The 19,991-nt window shown below is 33.6% G+C and overlaps 6 protein-coding genes and 1 long non-coding RNA gene across 13 annotated transcripts; 3 read left to right on the top strand and 4 right to left on the bottom strand.

The window, feature by feature from the left end:
• The first annotated feature begins 344 nt into the window (after positions 1 to 344).
• LOC143266323 (uncharacterized) lies at positions 345 to 3,174 on the top strand. The gene is made up of 2 exons (XR_013041349.1): positions 345 to 881; positions 2,589 to 3,174. It is a non-coding gene; the product is annotated as an uncharacterized LOC143266323 (long non-coding RNA).
• Positions 874 to 4,733, bottom strand: LOC100875953 (myotubularin-related protein 9). Of its 2 annotated transcripts, XR_013041345.1 has the most exons (8): positions 4,027 to 4,733; positions 3,574 to 3,739; positions 3,198 to 3,490; positions 3,020 to 3,123; positions 2,598 to 2,902; positions 2,182 to 2,505; positions 1,566 to 2,073; positions 874 to 1,268 (listed from the first exon to the last, which is right to left on the bottom strand). XR_013041345.1 is itself a non-coding variant. In XM_076541905.1 (7 exons), exons 1-7 carry the CDS (start codon positions 4,180 to 4,182, stop codon positions 1,673 to 1,675), a joined length of 1,749 nt encoding a protein of 582 aa, XP_076398020.1. In that variant the 5' UTR covers positions 4,183 to 4,733; the 3' UTR covers positions 1,481 to 1,672. The 2 variants fall into 2 exon arrangements, 1 of the variants encoding a protein (XP_076398020.1); XM_076541905.1 differs by lacking the exon at positions 874 to 1,268 and having other exon boundaries at positions 1,481 to 2,073.
• A 2,671-nt stretch (positions 4,734 to 7,404) lies between these two features.
• On the bottom strand, positions 7,405 to 9,805 carry Nubp1 (NUBP iron-sulfur cluster assembly factor 1). The gene is made up of 7 exons (XM_076541917.1): positions 9,536 to 9,805; positions 8,929 to 9,170; positions 8,450 to 8,551; positions 8,282 to 8,372; positions 7,933 to 8,198; positions 7,670 to 7,856; positions 7,405 to 7,595 (listed from the first exon to the last, which is right to left on the bottom strand). The coding sequence occupies exons 1-7, from the start codon at positions 9,564 to 9,566 to the stop codon at positions 7,540 to 7,542; spliced, it is 975 nt and encodes a 324-aa protein (XP_076398032.1). The 5' UTR covers positions 9,567 to 9,805; the 3' UTR covers positions 7,405 to 7,539.
• On the top strand, positions 8,568 to 13,283 carry LOC100882420 (tektin-3). 3 transcript variants are annotated; one of them, XM_076541914.1, is made up of 9 exons: positions 8,568 to 8,836; positions 9,801 to 9,940; positions 10,015 to 10,251; positions 10,312 to 10,544; positions 10,640 to 10,749; positions 10,804 to 10,952; positions 11,046 to 11,268; positions 11,329 to 11,483; positions 11,543 to 13,283. In XM_076541914.1, exons 1-9 carry the CDS (start codon positions 8,792 to 8,794, stop codon positions 11,751 to 11,753), a joined length of 1,503 nt encoding a protein of 500 aa, XP_076398029.1. In that variant the 5' UTR covers positions 8,568 to 8,791; the 3' UTR covers positions 11,754 to 13,283. The 3 variants fall into 3 exon arrangements, with proteins under 3 accessions (XP_076398029.1, XP_076398027.1, XP_076398028.1); XM_076541912.1 differs by having other exon boundaries at positions 8,569 to 8,836; positions 10,640 to 10,952; XM_076541913.1 differs by lacking the exon at positions 8,568 to 8,836 and adding an exon at positions 9,227 to 9,277 and having other exon boundaries at positions 10,640 to 10,952.
• Positions 10,567 to 13,286, bottom strand: Cox11 (Cytochrome c oxidase copper chaperone COX11). Of its 2 annotated transcripts, none has more exons than XM_076541925.1 (4): positions 12,572 to 12,775; positions 12,176 to 12,499; positions 11,872 to 12,076; positions 10,567 to 10,845 (listed from the first exon to the last, which is right to left on the bottom strand). In XM_076541925.1, the coding sequence occupies exons 1-3, from the start codon at positions 12,773 to 12,775 to the stop codon at positions 11,930 to 11,932; spliced, it is 675 nt and encodes a 224-aa protein (XP_076398040.1). In that variant the 3' UTR covers positions 10,567 to 10,845; positions 11,872 to 11,929. The 2 variants fall into 2 exon arrangements, with proteins under 2 accessions (XP_076398040.1, XP_076398041.1); XM_076541926.1 differs by lacking the exon at positions 10,567 to 10,845 and adding an exon at positions 13,141 to 13,286 and having other exon boundaries at positions 11,869 to 12,076; positions 12,572 to 12,801.
• Positions 13,287 to 13,473: 187 nt separating this feature from the next.
• LOC100882311 (uncharacterized) lies at positions 13,474 to 16,887 on the top strand. Of its 3 annotated transcripts, none has more exons than XM_076541922.1 (5): positions 13,474 to 14,898; positions 15,715 to 15,790; positions 15,939 to 16,104; positions 16,184 to 16,402; positions 16,481 to 16,887. In XM_076541922.1, the coding sequence occupies exons 1-5, from the start codon at positions 14,825 to 14,827 to the stop codon at positions 16,711 to 16,713; spliced, it is 768 nt and encodes a 255-aa protein (XP_076398037.1). In that variant the 5' UTR covers positions 13,474 to 14,824; the 3' UTR covers positions 16,714 to 16,887. The 3 variants fall into 3 exon arrangements, with proteins under 3 accessions (XP_076398037.1, XP_076398039.1, XP_076398038.1); XM_076541924.1 differs by having other exon boundaries at positions 13,474 to 15,188; XM_076541923.1 differs by lacking the exon at positions 15,715 to 15,790.
• A 297-nt stretch (positions 16,888 to 17,184) lies between these two features.
• Positions 17,185 to 19,969, bottom strand: LOC100882201 (mini-chromosome maintenance complex-binding protein). Its single transcript, XM_076541904.1, has 8 exons — positions 19,816 to 19,969; positions 19,436 to 19,713; positions 18,831 to 19,181; positions 18,411 to 18,739; positions 18,134 to 18,313; positions 17,816 to 18,059; positions 17,566 to 17,736; positions 17,185 to 17,471 (listed from the first exon to the last, which is right to left on the bottom strand). The coding sequence occupies exons 1-8, from the start codon at positions 19,820 to 19,822 to the stop codon at positions 17,280 to 17,282; spliced, it is 1,752 nt and encodes a 583-aa protein (XP_076398019.1). The 5' UTR covers positions 19,823 to 19,969; the 3' UTR covers positions 17,185 to 17,279.
• Between the last annotated feature and the right edge of the window lie 22 nt (positions 19,970 to 19,991).

Genomic DNA, 19,991 nt, shown 5'->3' with positions numbered 1-19,991 from the left:
ACGCTAAAAATATATACCTAGCGGCCTTCTTTTATTGTGTCATTCTCTCATGTCATTATCGGCTCTTGCTCTCCTTGTATTTTATCCCACTGCGTATATGATCTAGAAATTGGAAGCAAATTATAGAGAGACATTAGACTTACGATTGGAAATCTCCCTAGACTGTCAACCTGCGCGAATTAAGTTTACTCTCTTGTCGAGCAGCCTATACGAAAATTAGAATTTGATGGCAGTAACAGTTATTATAAAATTAAAAGAATTCTTAAATTCTTATACATATATAAATAAATAAATATTATTAGAGAGAGAGAGAGAGAGAGAGAGAGAGAGAGAGAGAGAGGGAGTGAAAGAGTGAGAGAGAATTTAAAATTTTATGTACGATTTTAGTGAATCGAAGATTTGTTCCCCTCTTGAGGGCCTTATTCTTATAGATAGTAAGAGGAGGGAGTTTCACCAATCCGGGACCCTTCATTCCTCTTCCCCTACTCGTAACTCTTTCAATTCCATTTTCAAACGCATCATTCCTGATTCCATCACATTCTGCCTTGTGATTCCATCGTTAGTTAAGTTCCTGTATTTCTTGTTTCGTCCACCTTTTATTGGGAAAGCTTTCATCTCTTTAGTAAAATTTGTATTTTACTAAATATAATATCACTAATCAAAGGATAAAGACTGGATTTGTTCGATGGCCCTGGATGGGTTTGAATTCAGTCCACGTTTTTTAATTTTATTCGTGACTAGATCCATACTCATCCAAGGAAATCGAACTTCAGAGTCAATCTTCAAGACTGAACCTGTTTGTTGTGCTTAAGGAAAAATGGTTAAAAATTTCAAGAAGAAACATCACGTTTTACTGTATATGCTATGCTAGAGTTAACAAGGTAAACAAAAAAAAAAAAAAAAATAGTTTAAAAAGATGATAAGTCCTGTAGTTATAATATAAATAGCTGTCTTTTCGTATCGTTGTGTGCTACATATACATATACAGATCAAAGAGTTAATCAAACTTTAATGTACGATCGCTTTACATTAAAACAATTTGAAACATTCTGTTTGTGTTTTCATTGCTTTAAAGTTGTTTTTATATATACAAATTTTGTACAAAATTAGAAAATATACGAAAGATTGTCCAGTTCCAAGCGTGTTTGTTGCTAGGATTCTTTTCATTTTCTTTGTGTATGAACACCTGCCTCGTTTCCCCTCCAATTTCTCTTTCCCATAACCGGTAATAGAACACAATCCTTAACCTCTCTTTTAATCTTGTTTTTCTTAAATAACAGTAAAGACTCATTATCGACGTGAGAACTTAGAAATAAACCTAATTTACTCTGATATTACATGAATAATTTTATGATTTATTTGAGACTATGTGTTAGAATATATATAGTTACCTTTACATAAAACAAAAATCATTCAAAATATTTTTCAAATTTATCGAGTAAATTATAGATTTTTAATCAATATAATTATAAATAATATATATGTATATACGTATCTTATTTATATTCATATTTATATCATTATATTCTTACAAAAATTAGCATAAAGAAACTTAACAATAATACCATGTAAATAGTTTTCAAGATCGTCATAAAATTTCATAAACATGAATTTTTTTCTATATACGTCATTTTTAAGTTATTATTAGAAGCAGATTTATCATATAAAATAATCAAGTATTTTGGGATTCCAAGCTTAATTGTGCTAGACAAGTATGTTCATCTTGTATTTCTTCTTCGTAACATGTATTGGGATTGGAACGCATTTCTTCTATTGCTCGTCTGATTTGAATTTGCAATTGGTTAGCAACCTTTCGTACTGCCATATAATTATGTTTAATTTGTTTTATGCATGACAATAAACCCTTCCATGGAGCAATGCTAGTATGAGCAAGATACAGTTCTTTCCACAACTGAATACTAACAGGTGCAACACTTGGCCAAATAACTCCTGAATTTGGTTCATACAGAGGATTTAACCATTTTTCCAATATTTCTGGCTGATTTAGATACGACCACAAACTACACGTTCGTTCTGATAATCTAAGATTAACTCTTTCTGCTTCTGAATCCCCTGAAATTAATGTTCATTAATATTTTAATTACTAAGAAAAAATTATCTATTAATCGCAAAAAGTTATTATTATTATTATTATTATTATTATTATTATTATACGTGTACCTAAGAAAGTTCCATAGTTAGAGCAGTATGCATGATTGTACAGTTCAATCAATAAATCTACTGTATACTCGAAGCTAAATTGGAATTGATAATGGAGCTGATAAAGGCAATCGAGAAAAAGGAGAAAAGTCGGAGCATGTGTGGAATTTTGCGAATTCGATGAATGATATGGTCCGTGACGTGTGCGAGTGAAAAATTGATGGCCTGCTTGTATCCATTCACGTTCGATCAAAGCCTGAAGGCCACGTACTGTTCTACAATCTGGACTTAATATCGCTTGTGCCAAACTTGTTACTACCAAAGTAGAATCTCTACCAGCACTTCCTACCAAAAATATAATAATTATTATTATTATTATTTGTTAATTTTGTATATTAATGGACTATTCTTGTTCAATTGTTTTGTAGATTATATACCATGAACTAATACAGCTGCAACTTCTTGATGAAGACACTGTGCAGTTACACAAGCAGCATTTAAGGCATTTTGTACAGCAACTAGCCATCCAGAATTATCAAGTCTCGAAATCCATTGTGAGGTAGAACACGTAATATCGTTGCAGGCCTCTATCAATTTAAAAAAACTATCTGCTAAATCGTGTGGTCGTGGAATCGCTTTGTGTACTTTTCGCCATTGCGGGTAAGCCGCGTCCATTTCTGTACCACCTCCTTTGGCTCTAGAATTTTGAGCTTGACTGACAGACCTTGTATCTATTATATAACTGTTAAAATAAGGCTTTTATTAGTGACATCAATTAAACTAAAATTACTAATATTGATTAAATGAAACATATCTGTAATGTTTTGAAACAGTTAAAACAATTCTTAAAATTATTTACCCACGTCTTCCTGGACCTAACACTGCATTTAATAACCTTTCGTCTTCTTTACACCTTTTACCACTAGTACCACACATTGGCTGACTGCTTCTTAATAAAATACTCTGCAATATTTATTAACATTTTGAATAAATATCAATTATGTATGTAGATAATCTGTTGCCTTGCTATTTCATACCCCTCCTTCGTGTCTATAGCATAAAACAGGAAATCTTCCTCCATCTCTAAAATTAGCAGAGGATATTATAATTTTATCTTCAACATGACGCGGTACTATAACAGCAGATGGATAAGAATTGCAAACTTTGTAATCTTTATTTAAGTAACTGATGCGCCATTCATCTCCATGTGCAGTTAGTAGTCTAGACCATTCTGATACAGGAGCAAATGCGGTCCAACCATCTTCTATTTGTATCATAGTATTATTAACTGTTTGTGGTCTATTGAAAAAAGGATACTGTAAAGTTTGCTCTGTGATTTAAAAAAAGAGTTAGAAATTAATAGAAAGAATACATAAATATGACGCGTGTATAAAGTAAAATTACTTATTATACCTTGAGATGTCAATTTTTCTATGGATAATACAACGTTCATTAAATCGTCCATTGAATTAATATCCAATTGAAGGATACGAAAATCTTTACATTTTAGTATAATGCTACCACCAGGGCTTTGGGTATTTAATTTTTTCTCTATAAGATCAATGTTTCGATACAACAGCTAAAAAATATGAGAATAACATAATTTATTTAGAGAATGTATCGTCTCAAACTATAGTATTTAATCTGTTGAGAACCATCAATTTTTTGGGCTCCTTATTATAAATAAACTTCTATCCCAGCCCATCATTTGCATTATATTCTTTCGAGTGGTCTGTATCAAATACATATACCTCATATGTTTTCTGAAACTTTCATTCTTCAAAAGAGGTTGCGGGTAATTGAACACCCAAATAGTCCTCAACAGGTTAATATTAAAATAATATTTTCCTTGTCTTTCAACCATACCCAAAGTTCTTGATCACTGTCTTGCCGTGAAGACCAAAGAAGATGGTGACTACTAATGCATAAAGTTCCATCTATGCTTTTATTATTTCCATCGCTTTTGTCTATTAATGCAACATTGTCAAGATTTGGAATTAATATTAAATCACCAAGTTCCATTATATGCTTTGATTAATAGCTTCAACTATTAATTCGCAATATTCACAAAACGTAATTTATCTTGACAGTTCAGCATAACCTAATGTTATACGTAAAACTTGTTGATAACTTTTCATTTGTTAAAATCGTGAAAATATAATTAGATAGGTAAACAGATATTCCAATTATTTTATAAAATAACGTTCTTAAACTAAATTTCTTTTATCAAGATATTTTAAATATAAGTGGAAAAATATATTATTGTATTTCTGTTTACTGTTCTTTCGTTCCATGCTACATACAAGCAGTAACTAAATACGGATTACAGTTACTCATATCAGTAAACTTCCCTATATATTTCGGTTCATAAAATCATATGTATGTACACACTCAACTGTATCTTAGGGAACATAGTATCTAATGAGAATAGGTCCTAACCATTCGTGATACTACCCACGCATTTGCACAAAGCGTTTTCAAAATCGCTAAATAATACATTTTTCGAAAGTACACGCATTCTGGGTCATATGATTGTCTAATAAGTTGAAAAAATCAATATTTAATACATTCAATTGAAAATAACAGACTACTGAAAATCGAGCCACTAGCGCCATCTAGCGGACGGGTATCAGGAGTTACTCCTGGTATCAAGAGCGCATAAAAGTAAAGGAGGTGTGCAGAGTAAAATGTATACCGCGTAAACGGCGCGCATGCACAATAGAAATATACGATAACTCCTAATAGATGATTTATATTTATATTAGGTCTGTTTGATTAATCTAACCAAACGATGTTGAGCGAGCGAGTAAATTTCACGCTAAAGCAAAAATAGTCAACCGTGTCATCCGGTTTAATTGGTTGAGTGGTGTAAGAGAAAAACATGGACAAAAAAGTTGAAAAGTCAAAAAGTCGGTGATTATTCCACCGTGGCATGCGCGGGCGACGCGCAGGAGGAATATACACGATAACGAGTACGCAAAATCGTTAATTACTTACTTTCTAAGCACAGTCTATGAATTTTTATGATTAAAGAATGTTCAGTGATTCCCTAGCTACTTTCTCATATCACATATGTTCACATTTTTATTGTAAATAATTAGTTATTAATTAATGTCCAACACGAAGTCGGCGGAATACATCGTACGCACGAGCTAATTTGAAATAATTAATAACACATTTTCTAAACACAATTTATGCACTTTTATTACAAAAGAATGTTCAGTGATCCCTCAGCTACTTTCTCGTATCATACTTGTTCAGATTTTTAATGAAATTAATTAGTTATTGACTAATAATCTAAGGCCAGCCACGGTGACAAGCGGTATACACGAGGTCATTTTGAATAATTAATTACACGTTTTGTGGATATATTTTGTGCACTTTTATGATTGAAGAATGGTCAGCAATGCATTATTTACATGGTTCGATCATAAAAGTTCATAAATAATGTTCGGGTAACGAGTAATTAATTACTTTCTGTCAGCATTCCGACACGTACATGAGCCACCTGTGTCAATTCTACTCTGCATGCAAAGTGCAATATTTCGGCACCTTGGCGACGTAGTATGGTTCCTGACGCATTTAGGAACAAATTTCTATTAGGGTTTGATGCGTTTTGATGCCTAATAAAGCCAGAAAATCAATTTTTGTAGAATTCGGTCGAAAACGGTACAGGTGGCGCCATCTAGCGGCGAGCGGCGGAACTACGAAAAACTAAAATTTCGATTTTCTCGAAAACTAGGCACTTTTCCGAAATTCTGAGATATACAAATTTTTCCTTGTCGCCTACGGAATCGAACGAATCTAATTATAGCCCGCTAGGACCATTATTGAAGAAAATAGAAAAATAGCCCATTTCATGGACTAAAAATTTGCAGTCCATCTAGCGGCGAAAGTTGGAACTACAAAAATAGAAAATCTTGATTTTCTCGAAAACTAGGGACTTTTCCGAAATTCTGAGATATACAAATTGTTCCTTATCGTCTACGGAATCGAACGAATCTAATTATAGCCCGCTAGGACCATTATTAAAGAAAATAAGAAAAATGTCATTTTATGGAGAAAATTTGTGGCGCTATCTAGCGGCGAAACTGCGAACTAAACTGAAAAAACGTATGTCCGGACACGCAGTAAAGGGGCCAAATAAAAATTGATTTTCTGGGTTTAATAGGCAAACAAATGAATAACTTATTCAACAAACATTGCTTTAAAATATCTAATAAAGCATGCTGCGTCGTCAAAGTTGCGAAATATTACTTTTTATATTTTTCATTAACGCGTGTACGGGCCCATGAAATGGGCTATTTTTCTATTTTCTTTAATAATGGCCCTAGCGGGCTATAATTAGATTCGTTCGATTCCGTAGGCGACAAGGAACAATTTGTATATCTCAGAATTTCGGAAAAGTCCCTAGTTTTCGAGAAAATCGAGATTTTCTATTTTGTAGTTCCAACTTTCGCCGCTAGATGGACTGCAAATTTTTAGTCCATGAAATGGGCTATTTTTCTATTTTCTTTAATAATGGTCCTAGCGGGCTATAATTAGATTCGTTCGATTCCGTAGGCGACAAGGAAAAATTTGTATATCTCAGAATTTCGGAAAAGTCCCTAGTTTTCGAGAAAATCGAGATTTTCTATTTTGTAGTTCCAACTTTCGCCGCTAGATGGACTGCAAATTTTTAGTCCATGAAATGGGCTATTTTTCTATTTTCTTTAATAATGGTCCTAGCGGGCTATAATTAGATTCGTTCGATTCCGTAGGCGACAAGGAAAAATTTGTATATCTCAGAATTTCGGAAAAGTGCCTAGTTTTCGAGAAAATCGAAATTTTAGTTTTTCGTAGTTCCGCCGCTCGCCGCTAGATGGCGCCACCTGTACCGTTTTCGACCGAATTCTACAAAAATTGATTTTCTGGCTTTATTAGGCATCAAAACGCATCAAACCCTAATAGAAATTTGTTCCTAAATGCGTCAGGAACCATACTACGTCGCCAAAGTGCCGAAATATTAATTTTTTTATTTTCCTTATGGTCAATGAGGATCAGTTTTTTCGGTGATTATTCCTCCGTGGCAAGTCCGAATTAACAATTTTTTTTTCTATGTCCATCTGGATGTACATACGCATGTGCGTGCAAAATTTGATGAGAATTGGTTGAGTGGTGCATAAGAAAAACGCGGACAAAGAAGTTGCAAAGTCAAGTATAAGAGCTTCGCTCGCCTTCGGCTTGCTCGCTCAATAAACGCAATTAAAGCTTATTCTTGTTTATTAAACTTACAAAATATATATTAATACTTCGTGAAGAAATATAATAGTTTAAATATATTATACACAATTTCAATGTATATACATACATTGTTTTTGTTATAAAATTTGCATTTTTCTACCTTGTTTTTATTTCACATTTGTCTTTCGTGTCTTCACATATTTTTACAATTTCTGAAATAAAAGATCGTACCATTTAATATTCAGCCATATAAATAAATGAATAAAATTTGCAGAAAATATCTTACTTTGAACAATTTCTTGTAAAATAGATACAGTTGGCGAGTCCGGAATTTCTGTTAAAAAGTTTTTGCCCTCGTCACAACATCTAGCTAAAAGTGGATCTAAGGGAAGAGAACCTAAAAACTCTACATCTAATTCTTTAGCCATTGCACAGCCACCACCAGTTGTCGCAGGAAATATCTCGACGATATTCTATTTAAAAGTGTATTTGTATAAACGAGAACTGATAACACTATTTAATTAATTTGATATCACTTTTTATATTTACCTTACATTTAGGGCAAGTAAATGTACTCATATTTTCAATAACTCCCAAAATAGGTATATTTACTTTTCTACAAAAATCAATTTCTTTTCTCACATCCAATAGAGCAACTTGTTGGGGAGTTGTTACTATTATTGCTCCTGTTATACCAGCACCTTTAAGATAAGTTGTAGCTGATAAATGTTCGTCCGATGTACCAGGAGGGGTATCTAAAATAAGATAATCCAATGTGCCCCAATCAACCTCTGTCAGAAACTGTTTAATCATTCCTAGAAATAATAAGACATTTTAGTATATAATGTCATAGTGTAAAATACATAAATAAAGTAAACTTATGCAACAAAAAGGTTACCATTCTTTTTAGGTCCTCTCCATACTACAGCATCTTCTGGACTAGCAAGTAAAAATCCAATAGACATTAGGGACAAATTATCCTCTATGTACTAAAAGAATCAACAGAATTTACTTAAGTATTATATCATTAATATAAATTACCGTCATATTTATATGAAAAGCTTACTACTGGAGACCATCCTGATCCACTTTGATGAACTTGCTCTCCTATTGCACCTAACACTCTTGGTTGAGAAGGTCCACAAATATCAATATCCAATACTGCAACCTATTAAATTCATTTATTTAGTTTGGTGCAAATTAAATAATTATATAATTGTATACATTAGAAGGTGTTTTTGTTAGTTCTGTTTAAGATTATAGCTGTAGAGTAACAAAGGTTTAAAGTAATCAATAAGAAGCTGGTACATAGTGACACGGCATACACAGGTTGCTAAGCATACAGATATTTCCTCTTCAAAATTTATATCGTAAGCTGGAAGTGGCTAGCAGAAGTTACTTTGTTGATATGTACATTGAAAACAATATGGATGTTCTTGGCAATGTAAAAAAGGTAAATTGTCTTTAAAAATTAACTGATATTTAATTTATGATGTATAATATAATTCTTAGAAATTACGTGATATATACAAGAATGATATATACATTTCTATTACGATTGTCTGCTGCTAAACATCTGGATATCAAAGATGTAACAGTGCTTTTCCCAACTCCACCTTTACCAGATAATATTAGTATTTTGTTTTCAACCATCGAAAGTCTTTCTTTAGCAAGTGTTATACCAGGATCTGGTTGTTTAAATGCCCCAGATGCACATATTGTCTGATTCGGACAACCGGCACACAGAGATGCTTTCCCTGCATCTCTGCTTGTAGTGCCAGGACAGTCTGAAACAACAAGAACGAATGTTATTTCTTTTTTATCTCTTCACATACCACTTATATACAACTTTATAAGAATGTCAAAGTTAAAAATTGAAAAAATTGCGAATAATGTATATATTGAAGTACTATTTATTTCTTACGTGTACTACAAAATTTTTTAAACAACTAAACTTCCTTATATTTTGCTAAAATTAAAGGTAGCAAAATATAACCTTGCATTTGACAAAAAAAAACATTAAACAGCGATCGATTACAAATAGTTTTTTGTATCTTTAAATTTGTTATTTTATTTAATTTCACCAATAAAATATTGTAAACATTTAATTGATACTTTGTCAAATAAGATATTTAACTGCACGTGTACTTACGTTTAGGCGCATCATCAGGTATATCTGCCATGTTGGATTACAACTAAGTTTGATGAATAATAATATTACTATTGTCAAAAATTTAACAAAAAAACAATGTCTATAATATTTTCAGGACTTTATTATTAAATTGTAATGTATTGTTTTATATAAGGCAATAATAGCGAAGAATTCATTTGTTTTTAATAATTTATATTGTATGTAATATCAAATCTTTATATTCTAATAAATTACCATTTCTCTTTTATATATGTAAAATTTATAGCAATTACAATCGTGGAGTACGGATAATATAACGATATCACGCATCGAACCTTCTATTTTACGTCCAGTAAGCAACTGTATCAGTATAAATAATTTAATTGCTCCTAAGATAGGATATGAGAATACTGAAATTAAATCTTTGTAAGTTCATACCAATTTTTATGTATTCAACATTTTATATACAACAATTGATGTGTAATCAATTACTGTTGTAGGGTCCCAGAGTCAAGATCAAGTTATACATTAGATACTGCAAGTAATATAAATTCATTGAAGTTCCCAAATTTGTCGACCAAATATGAGCATGGTCCTGGGTACACTTCAAAAAATACTCTTTATTCGCGATATACACCTAATGAGTGGTTTCAGAGACAGGTGAAATATTACAATGAAGCGGATTCATGTAGACATTTTTCAGAAAAAATAAGAAACGATGCCTTACGGATTATTAGGTAAGTGTTGCGTATCATTGCTTGCATTATTTAATTATTACAAAATATATAAAAATACAGAGACGCAGAAGAAAAAGTGCAACATAGACAATATGATACTGGTAGAAGGCTAGGCGAAAGGATAAATGATATCAATTTTTGGAAAAACGAGGTGGCATCAGAACTAGAGAGATTGGTTCAGGAAATCGTTAGACTGCAGGATTGTCGTTCGGTTTTAGAAAAGGCTTTTAAAGATATAGAGAGTCCATTGCACATCGTAGAAGAGTGTCTTTATCATAGAGAAGCTAGGAAAGGTAATTGAAAACTATTTAAAAGTAATATATATATCTATATATTATGGTTGTTGTATTTATGTTCTTTTCCTTTTTTTTTTTTTTTTGTTACGCAGATACCGAACTTGTGCACGACAACACAGAAAAATGTTTGTTCAAAGAACTAGAGATTTTGGAAGAAAATAGAAAGCAGTTGGAAATTTGTATAGATAAATGCAAAAATCAGGTAAAACTAAAGGTATTAATTTGTGGTATTTTCAAACATGAATTTTGCTTGCAGCTCCGAGATTGTAGAATGTGCCAATGTCGGTTGGAATTGGACCTAAAAAATAAAGAAAACGCATTAGGAATAGATACACTGTGTCACCAATTAAATAATTATAGTCATGGATTGGAATATCGTTCTGGAATTGAAAAGTTCGATCAATGGTATTCATTTTTAATCATAATTTGTACATATATTATATAGAAGGAATAGTTATTTAAAATTTAGAAAAATGAAATATATTTGTTGTGTATTAGTGCCTCGGAACAGGAGACCTGGATGAATGCTGCAAATCAAATAGTTCAAAAGTCTCAAACAGAAAGAAATAAATCCTGTCAATTAAGGACAAACGCGGAACTTCTTTTAAACAAAGTTGCTCAAGAAATGTGGGATGCATGGAGTAATACTAATAATGCTTTGGCACATAGATCTTCCGAATTACTCGAAGCTAAAAATAAACTTCAACAGCACTTACAAAAAGTAGGAAATATTATACCGGATATTCTAAAATATTAAAATAATTTATTGTTTTTATTTTAGATACAACAGGAAATTTTTGATATCGAAAAAAACTTGGAATTAACACGTAAAGCTATCATAGATAAACAATATGTACTGAAAGTAGCACATACAAGATTAGAAGCTAGAATGCATCGTCCAGATATAGAGCTTTGTCGTGATTTCGCTCATACGAGGTCTGTTCTTGTAAATTTATTTGTCACGATGGTAAATATTAAAGTTTTTGTATTTGTAGCCTTCAAAAAGAGATTAATGAAATAAACCATCAGATACGACGATTGCATATGGCGTTAAAAGAATTGGAGAACCAGCATCAAAAATTATTGAGAACGCGGACAACATTGGAACACGATTTGGCATTAAAAATTGACGCGATGTACATAGACAGAGAAAAAGTTTCGGGTCTTAGACGAATTTATCCCATTAACGCTCTATTTAGATTTTAATGCTAATTTACAAATAGTTAGTTTCCTGTTAGATATATTATGAAAAAAGAAAAGAAAAAAAAAATAAGGAAGAGAGAGGGAGAGAGAGAGAGAGAGAGAGAGAAAACATTGAACATACATTTATCCATATGTCTCTACATAGTGTTTAAAAATTAATGTATAGTCTTTTCCATTTGTTATTTCTTCATAAAGTTTGGTATAGGAAGTTTTATTCCATCTTTAGCTTCAAAGAACGTGTAGGAAAGCACAATTTCATTTATATTTTCCATTCTAGGATCTTCCACAAAATCTGGATCAATGTAGAAGAACACTGGCATGTCAACCTTAATGGAACATTATTAAACAATATTATTAAGCGATATTATAATTTTATTATATAAAAATTGTAAAAATTTTTCCTCTAACGGTTCCATTAAACTTACTTCTTCGTGAGGATTAAGTTGTTGCTCTTCGAAGCAGAAACATTGAATCTTATTGAAATATTGTCCCACTTCGTAAGGTACTACATTATAAGTGGATACACCTGTAACCGGTGTATCTAAAGGATTTGTTGCTGTATAAAATGCCAAAGCAGTTTCTCCGGGCAAAACCTTTATCGAATTTTGCTGAGGTTTAAAGTTCCACTGCATAGTTGCTGCTGTATCAGCATTAAATTTTATAGTTAACACTCTATCTTTTATGGGTTTCATTGTGCTCACTTTAGTATTATCATGATTAAGGGAAACTGTTCCGCCATAACTAGTTGACTATCGAATAAATTGCTGCCATAAATAATGCAATAACTAGAAAAAATGTTTTATAATCGGATTATGTTATACCTGACAAAATACTCTATATAAAGGTACTGCGGCATAAGTTAATCCTAGTATTAATATACCGCCTCCACTCCAATAGAAGCGCGAAGAACGTATCCTTTGCTTATGAGCAGCATTATAATATTGATTAAATAAAACTCGAGAAACGTTAGTGTGTATTTGTCTTTTACAGCTGTTTAGTAACCTTTGTGGTACTATTAAATACATTTTGCTCTTCTTTTGATTGTTCTAACCTGGAATTAATAGGAAGACAAAAAGAAAGACTTCTATTACAATGTATGAGAAAATACCTTTACCGAATTTAAAAATGATCTCTATAAAAAGCAACTGGTTTTGCCGAGTTATTGTTTATTTAATAATGTAAAATTGAATGTAAAATACAACGGTTATATTCGATCGAGATAAGTAAATCACGATGTAATTCGTGATATACGATTTAAAATACCGATATCGCCGAAAGTAACATTTTTTGTTAGGTATATCTTTGAAAATGTTAATAATGTCACAAGTATAACAATCAAAGAGAAACAATGCTTAGTAAATTAGAAAAGCACATAATCGAAACCACCAACCACTGCATATCGCGATCTTTCTTTAAGAACTAAACATAGTAGTACTAACAACGAATCTTTTCAGTTTTATATTTTCACAGTTTAAAAATGTAAAACAAGAAATTTATTGTTTTTATAACTGTCTTAAAATGAAATTCATAAAATCATATTTTAGTTGCGGATAGAGCATAAGTATCTGTAAATCAATTACCTCCACCTATGAGTCCTCCTTCGAATTTTCTGCTCGACTAGTAGCATCGCTTATCGTTAGATGGCGCTAGCGGTATGTTTAAATGACTACTATATTTTCACCGACAATTTTAATTTCTCATTTTCGAGATAACAAAACGAACAATTTATTCTCCTAAAATTCGAAGGTATAAAAAGGCTCGACAAGTAGAAGAAGATTAGTAGCAGGATTTGCTTCCTCCGTCGAAAGACAGGGTGTTTGGTCGGCAATGCTGGACTCCGGTCCGTCACGATGCTAAAGGATGCGCGCTCAAATAGAAATTTAAAAAATATATCAAAACGAATATATTTTTTGATATTATTAAATATGTAAGCTTGTTAGTTATTAAATATATTCGTTACAGATTCCTCGTGAGCGTAAACCTGTAACTAACGATATAGAATTCGGGTGTTCAGGACGAAAGGGCAACGACACGATTGATTAATTGCAAATTGATAAAACTTGAGATATGACAGTTGAAATTTTGGAGAAATTCTGGAAGCAAGTGTAAAGATTAGTTGGTCGATATAGTTTAATCACGGTTGTATTAATACGGGGAAAAGTGTGTTGTTTAAATCGTCGATTACCGATATTAAGTCGCACGAGCGAATAAAAAGTACTTTCTTAAAGACCTCGATGCATTTACGCGATCCTCCTACACCATTTAACCCCCTATCTCTATCGATTTTCTTAAAGGTAACGAAGTCGAGTTACTCCTAGGAGACCATTGCCTCCTACCAAATCGTATTCAGTTATCGATGCAACGCGAAACAAACGGTAGCGTACAACGCGTTTTGTCCGTTCGTTCGGTCGTTCGTTAGTGAATGTAACATGAAAGAAAGATTTCGTTATAAAGTTATCTCGTAACAGAGTATCGGGTGTTTCTTGTACGGTGCGTTTTTTGTTTCCGCGTAAACCGTAAAATCGATCGGTTTCATTACTTATCCGTAGAGAAGTTTTATTTCGGAGTAAACGGAGAAATTGTCGACGAATTAAAAGAAAGGGTTTCGCGACGGAAATGGATCACCGATAACACGTTCGATAACGCCGAGTGAATTTAAACCGGTACGATCACAACGACAAAAAGTAGAAAACGTGTTTAACGGTGCAAAGTAGAGACAACTAAGAACGTATTTGTCTAAAGATCGTCTGAACAACATCGAAGCCGTAATCCGTGAAAGGAATAAGCGAAAGGCTAACTTCGAAACGTTGGTGGGGCGCTACTTTTGATGGAACATAACTTCCTCGCAACGCGTATACTACTAGTCCGATTATATACGGTTTTATTTCACTGGCGCGCGTCCCGATTGTCCCAAAGTTCGAAAACTCTGTACGATCGGCAGTCTGTCGATCTGTTCCAAAGCTTTCCAAAAGCTTGGGATTGGAACACTGTCGCGGAAAGAGATCGCGATCGAACCCACGAGAAAAGATGAAGAACACGGTGGAAAAGATGTTGTAAGACGACGATGAAGAAAGATGATCTTCGATCCAATCTCCGACGAACAGAGAAAACGTTTTTTTCGACAGAATTATGGCGCTCATTTACCTGGGTAAGGTCACGATTATCGTTATTTAGTTCGGTTCGATTTGTATAGTCGAGCTTGATTAACCGCGTTAATCGAATTCGCAATGTTCGCGACGCTTCTTGCGTAACGCTCGCGAACGCAACGATTAGAAATTAAAGCGTATTCGTCGAACAACAACATCTCGATATACATATAGTAAACTACTCGATCGAGTACGGGAAGAAAGTTCCCAAAGAATGTTCGGAAAGACGAACAGCGTGCTTGGTCTCGCGGTGAAGCGGGTGGTTTTTCATCGATTCGCGACGGATTATGTGGTAGGTGGAACGGTGGTTCAAGTAGAACCGTGCGATGAAACAGCTGGTACCGATCCTAACACGCTTTGTATCGCGATCGTACCATTCTGCTGGTAATCACGATCGTTCGATATCTAGCATTTAAACTAAGCGTAGTCTAAACGATCCGATTATGTATGCGTAAAAGAACGCGCGAATACTCGTGCGTCGCGTTCGAACGATCTCGAGTCACCTCCGAGTTCAACGATGCGTTTAGTTCAACACGCCGACTAATGCTTCGATTTACTGGGTCACCGGTAGTCCACTTTCACGGTTCCACGATTACGGTACCTACGTACTTCGCAAAGTCCGCTCGATCGAATTTCGTTTAACGATTAGCGACGGCGAAACGAGAATATCCGACGATTACGCAATCGTAAGTTTGTTTCGCGCATATACGCCGATAGAGAAACGCGGTACAGAATTATCGAGCAAAACCAGGATCGGCTATGTAAATCGTTTCTTAATGATTCGCCGATCGCGAGTTTTCCCTTTGCCCTTTTTCCAGCTATACCGGTCATTGTCCTACCCTTAAATTTCGAGTTGGAAAACGATTCGGCGCGTGTACGGAAGAAATAATGAAGGTAAGAACTATGAATATACACATGATATACCTATGCGCGGATAAAGTAAAGCGAACTGTAACGATACAACGCGACGTAATAGAAAATATAATGTAATATAATATAATATAAAGTTAAATGCTTCCACGGAGGGTGTTACGTGATACAGGAATTACTTGAAAAAAGAATTCTGAAAGAAGGCCCTTATAGACCGAATTCGCGTGGAAGGGACTCGCGCGATAATACATCGATGTTTTACGAGAAGGATACGAAAGCAGAGTGGAAGAACGAAACGCATTTGTTCAGAGCACCTCCGTATATCCTGGGATATACTGGTAAATAAATGAAAAGAACGAGTGACACACGGGTGTAGGTCTTCCAATTAAAGTTCAAGTCGTATTATTCGATTACCAGGATACATTCCTGGATTTAATAGCAGATACGGTTTATCCTTTATGAGAGCCGTGGAAGAAGGAGCTCGGGAATGGCGTGAAAATCAAAATAAACTAAGAGCTCGTAAAGAAATAACGAGAACTCGCGTCGAAGGATGCAATCCTGACAACGACGTTTTGCACCGAGCGAGGACCGGTGATCTAGCCGGCGACATCGATCATGGCCAACATAAACGATTTCGTATGTTGACCGTAGACAATTCTCTACGCAAGACAATTTACTCCGCTCTCGTGCGTTATTCAGATATATTATTTACAGATTACGAACTGTCGCCCGAAAGACCGCCGATCGTTGGTTATACGGGTCACATCCCAGGCGCGAGAGGAGAAGTAGCGCTTTCGAAGAGATACGCACAAGCGGCGAAAAAGGGCCTGGAACTGGTTCGTAAAGAACGCGAAGAAAGGTTAAGTAAAGCAGGAAATACGAATACGGTACATAATACGGTGTTAGATCGAGCGAACGTCGATCAACTTGCTATTATGCCACTATAGATCTTCGTGCAAACTTCCAATCGTTACAAACACTTCGCTTAATTCGAGCTAACGAGATGACAATCTTTTCTATCGATTAAGTAAATATGAAAATCGTGGCAAAACTACACCAACATTATTCTTTTACTCTCTTCCGTAATACAAATTACCTAGTAATTTTAGGAGTTTTAGGAGTTTTAGGAGAAAAAATATTAAGAAAAGAATCAAGTATTTGAAGCAGGAAAAATAAAAGCTAATCAATGTATATACATATAGTACTTTTCAACGTGTTACGTTTTATCGAGAAATTCTTCAAAGTATTTCCAACCGGAAATATTTTCTAAGAATATAAGACAGAAACGGTTTGCTATTTCCATTTCCAAATTCGGAACGAATCGAAAATAAACGTTACCCTCGAATCATCGAAATGGAATTTAGCAAATATTATGAGAAATTTTCGAAATTTCTTTACTTTATTTAATTACTCGTGAGTGGTAAAAAATATTGCTTTAATTTAAAAAGTACAAAATTATAATAAACGAATACAATTAATGGACAATATAATTCTAATTTTACTCGAGTTAAATCTACCTTTTTTCTGCTAATCGACTTAATCGTTCTGTCTCCATTTCGACTGCTTTCTTCCAATACTCCGTATTCAAAGTGCTCGATCCATGCGATAACGATAATAATCTGGCAAGTATCATTAACGCGTGCAAATGATCACTGTTTACGCTTTTGTATGTTTGTCTTAATTTTATAAAGTCATTTTGAATTTCCTGTGCAAAAGTCGAAATAGAATTAAATACTTTTTAATAACGTACAAATTAATCTTACGATATATATAGATAATAGTAGATTTATTTCAATTACCTTCGTAACATTCTCGTTGAATTCGAATTTTGCCTTTCGTACAGCCGCTAAATATAATCGAATATCTTTCAATCGATTTTCATTTTTCAAGTATTGCTCCGCAATTTCGATTATTTCGGAGTAGATGTTCCCCGATTCCGCATCTATTTTCAACATAACTTGATTTTGACACTAAAATAAATATACGTAAGAAAATTTTTGCCATTTACTCGAATCGCTCCAGCCAATTGTAATAAAAGTTTGTTCGTACAGGAATAAAAGATTTTGCTTCGGATAAAATTAAAACTGGAATATCGCTGTCGTACTCCATTTTATAGAATTTAAAGTCATACGTAATCCTTTGAAAATTAACTAAATCGCAAATTGCATTGTAATTTTCACGTCCTGCTTGTGTTATTTGCCCTGTGGTTAATCCAGTTTCATCTATCACCAGTTGAGTATTATCGCTAAGTTGAAGTACTCCGCTGGTCAGCCTGTTGCACTCGTAATCTTTTCTGACCACCGACACAGAAAAGTCTTTTAAATGATATTATAATATATGCTAATTGAAATATTTTACCTTACTCACTTTGGCGATAACGTTAAATCGTTTAAACTTTCTAAAGTGATTTCCAGTAGATGACTTTTTTCGGTAAACAGCGATAAAAATTTATACAGATCTTTTGTAAACGATTTGTATTTCGTTGCAGGAAAATGTGTTATATTTAATGGATAATTACCAAGACAAAAGTAATCTCTTCTCATATAACTGAAATAGAAAATAATATATGTTCCATCTTCTCTAGCCACGCGTATAAATACATATATGTAATATAATATACGCGTTCGAAATGAAAAATACTCACACGGATGAAAGTAAGTGACAGATTAAATAATCAGCGGCCAACTGATCTCCGAAAAGAAGCTGGCTCAAAACCAAATGAAGATCGTTTCTTATTAATTCTGCCTTAGATATTATTTCTGGCCCATTCTTTACTTTCTGTTTATTTAAGTGAATTACTTTTACAGCATGTAATCGAGGAACGAGAGAAGCAGGTGGATGATGAACGTTCGTTTCTGCTTCCGTCATGGTCCCGTCCTCTCCATCATGAATAGTTGTTAAAAGAGGATCTAAAGATATAAACCCAACTACTTCGATAATCTCGTTCAATTTTAAAGATACATCTTCGTATGTCTGTAATACGATGCACGGAAAGATAGCTTATGCAGAGCTTATTAATTTATATATTAATTAAAAAACAGTTGATTAATAATTACGTAATAACCTTCACTATACATGCTTTGCCATCTTCTATAGGTATTGGAAAATTCAATATATATTCTTTTGAAAGTATTTGACGCTGACCCATGTCGTGATCGTTAATATCCATTTTTTCGTCGTCCGGGGTCAATGGAAATTTTTCTTTTTTACGAATTGGTTCGAAACACTCCATCATCGTGTCGTCGTTTGCGTCTAAATTTCTTTTCTGACTACTTTTTACTAATGTATTCGAACCACGCGGAGATTCGTTCTTTTCCTTTGCCCAATTGTTTAACCCAGGAATCGATATGACGATACATGTGTGCCTTTCCGAATTTTCATTTTGGTCTGAATCTAACAAGATTTCTTCTTCTGGCTAACAAAAATATCCAATTAAATCTTATGAAATATCGACAAAACGCTTAACGCGGATCATAAATCGGTGCTAAAAATAACATGTTGGCAGCATTATACACGAGATAAACTGTTCTTGTAGCATCTCGCACCTGAAACTACCATGTTTTCGTATAGGCCCTTGAATCCATACAAATGATGTTCGGTATATAAACCCGTATACCAAACAATCTATATAAAGGCCATAATATATAAAAATTTTTATCGAATAATTACCAAGCACTTAGCACAGTCCATGTACATTCCACACCTGACTTCGCGTGCCTCTGTTTCAATATTTTTCACCTCGTATTGCTTGAAATAATATTCAGGATTATGCATATCTTGAATCATTCCTTTGAATCTGACTAATTGCTGATTTCTAAAGTTATGTACAGGTTCATTGTTCAGTAAAGGAATTTTCATTAAAGCCTCTGTACACTCTAAAACGCTGTTACAACTTGATTTGTTTGCGATGAAATATTCAGGAGTCCAATTTGTTATTTCAAGCGACGCTAAAAGACAATGACTATCATTATTTCGTTTCTGTATCTAATGTCGTAATTTCAATAAAAGATTTTACCACAATCACAATTTGAATAAAAACATTTACTTACAACTCATTATATTCGTGTGTATCGTTATTTTAGCATATATTTATGAATAGAAACTAATACGTTTTGAAAGACTTCGAAATATCCAAATACGTGTTCTCTATCGAATGAAACAATAAGAACGGTAAAAACGCGCGAAAATATTGTAAAATCGATGGATGGAAACCATAAACTACCGG

This window comes from Megachile rotundata, unplaced genomic scaffold (assembly GCF_050947335.1).
Source record: "Megachile rotundata isolate GNS110a unplaced genomic scaffold, iyMegRotu1 scaffold0229, whole genome shotgun sequence".
Taxonomy (NCBI): domain Eukaryota; kingdom Metazoa; phylum Arthropoda; class Insecta; order Hymenoptera; family Megachilidae; genus Megachile; species Megachile rotundata.
Note: the sequence above shows the minus strand (reverse complement) of the source record. Positions and strands in the feature narration are given on the sequence as shown.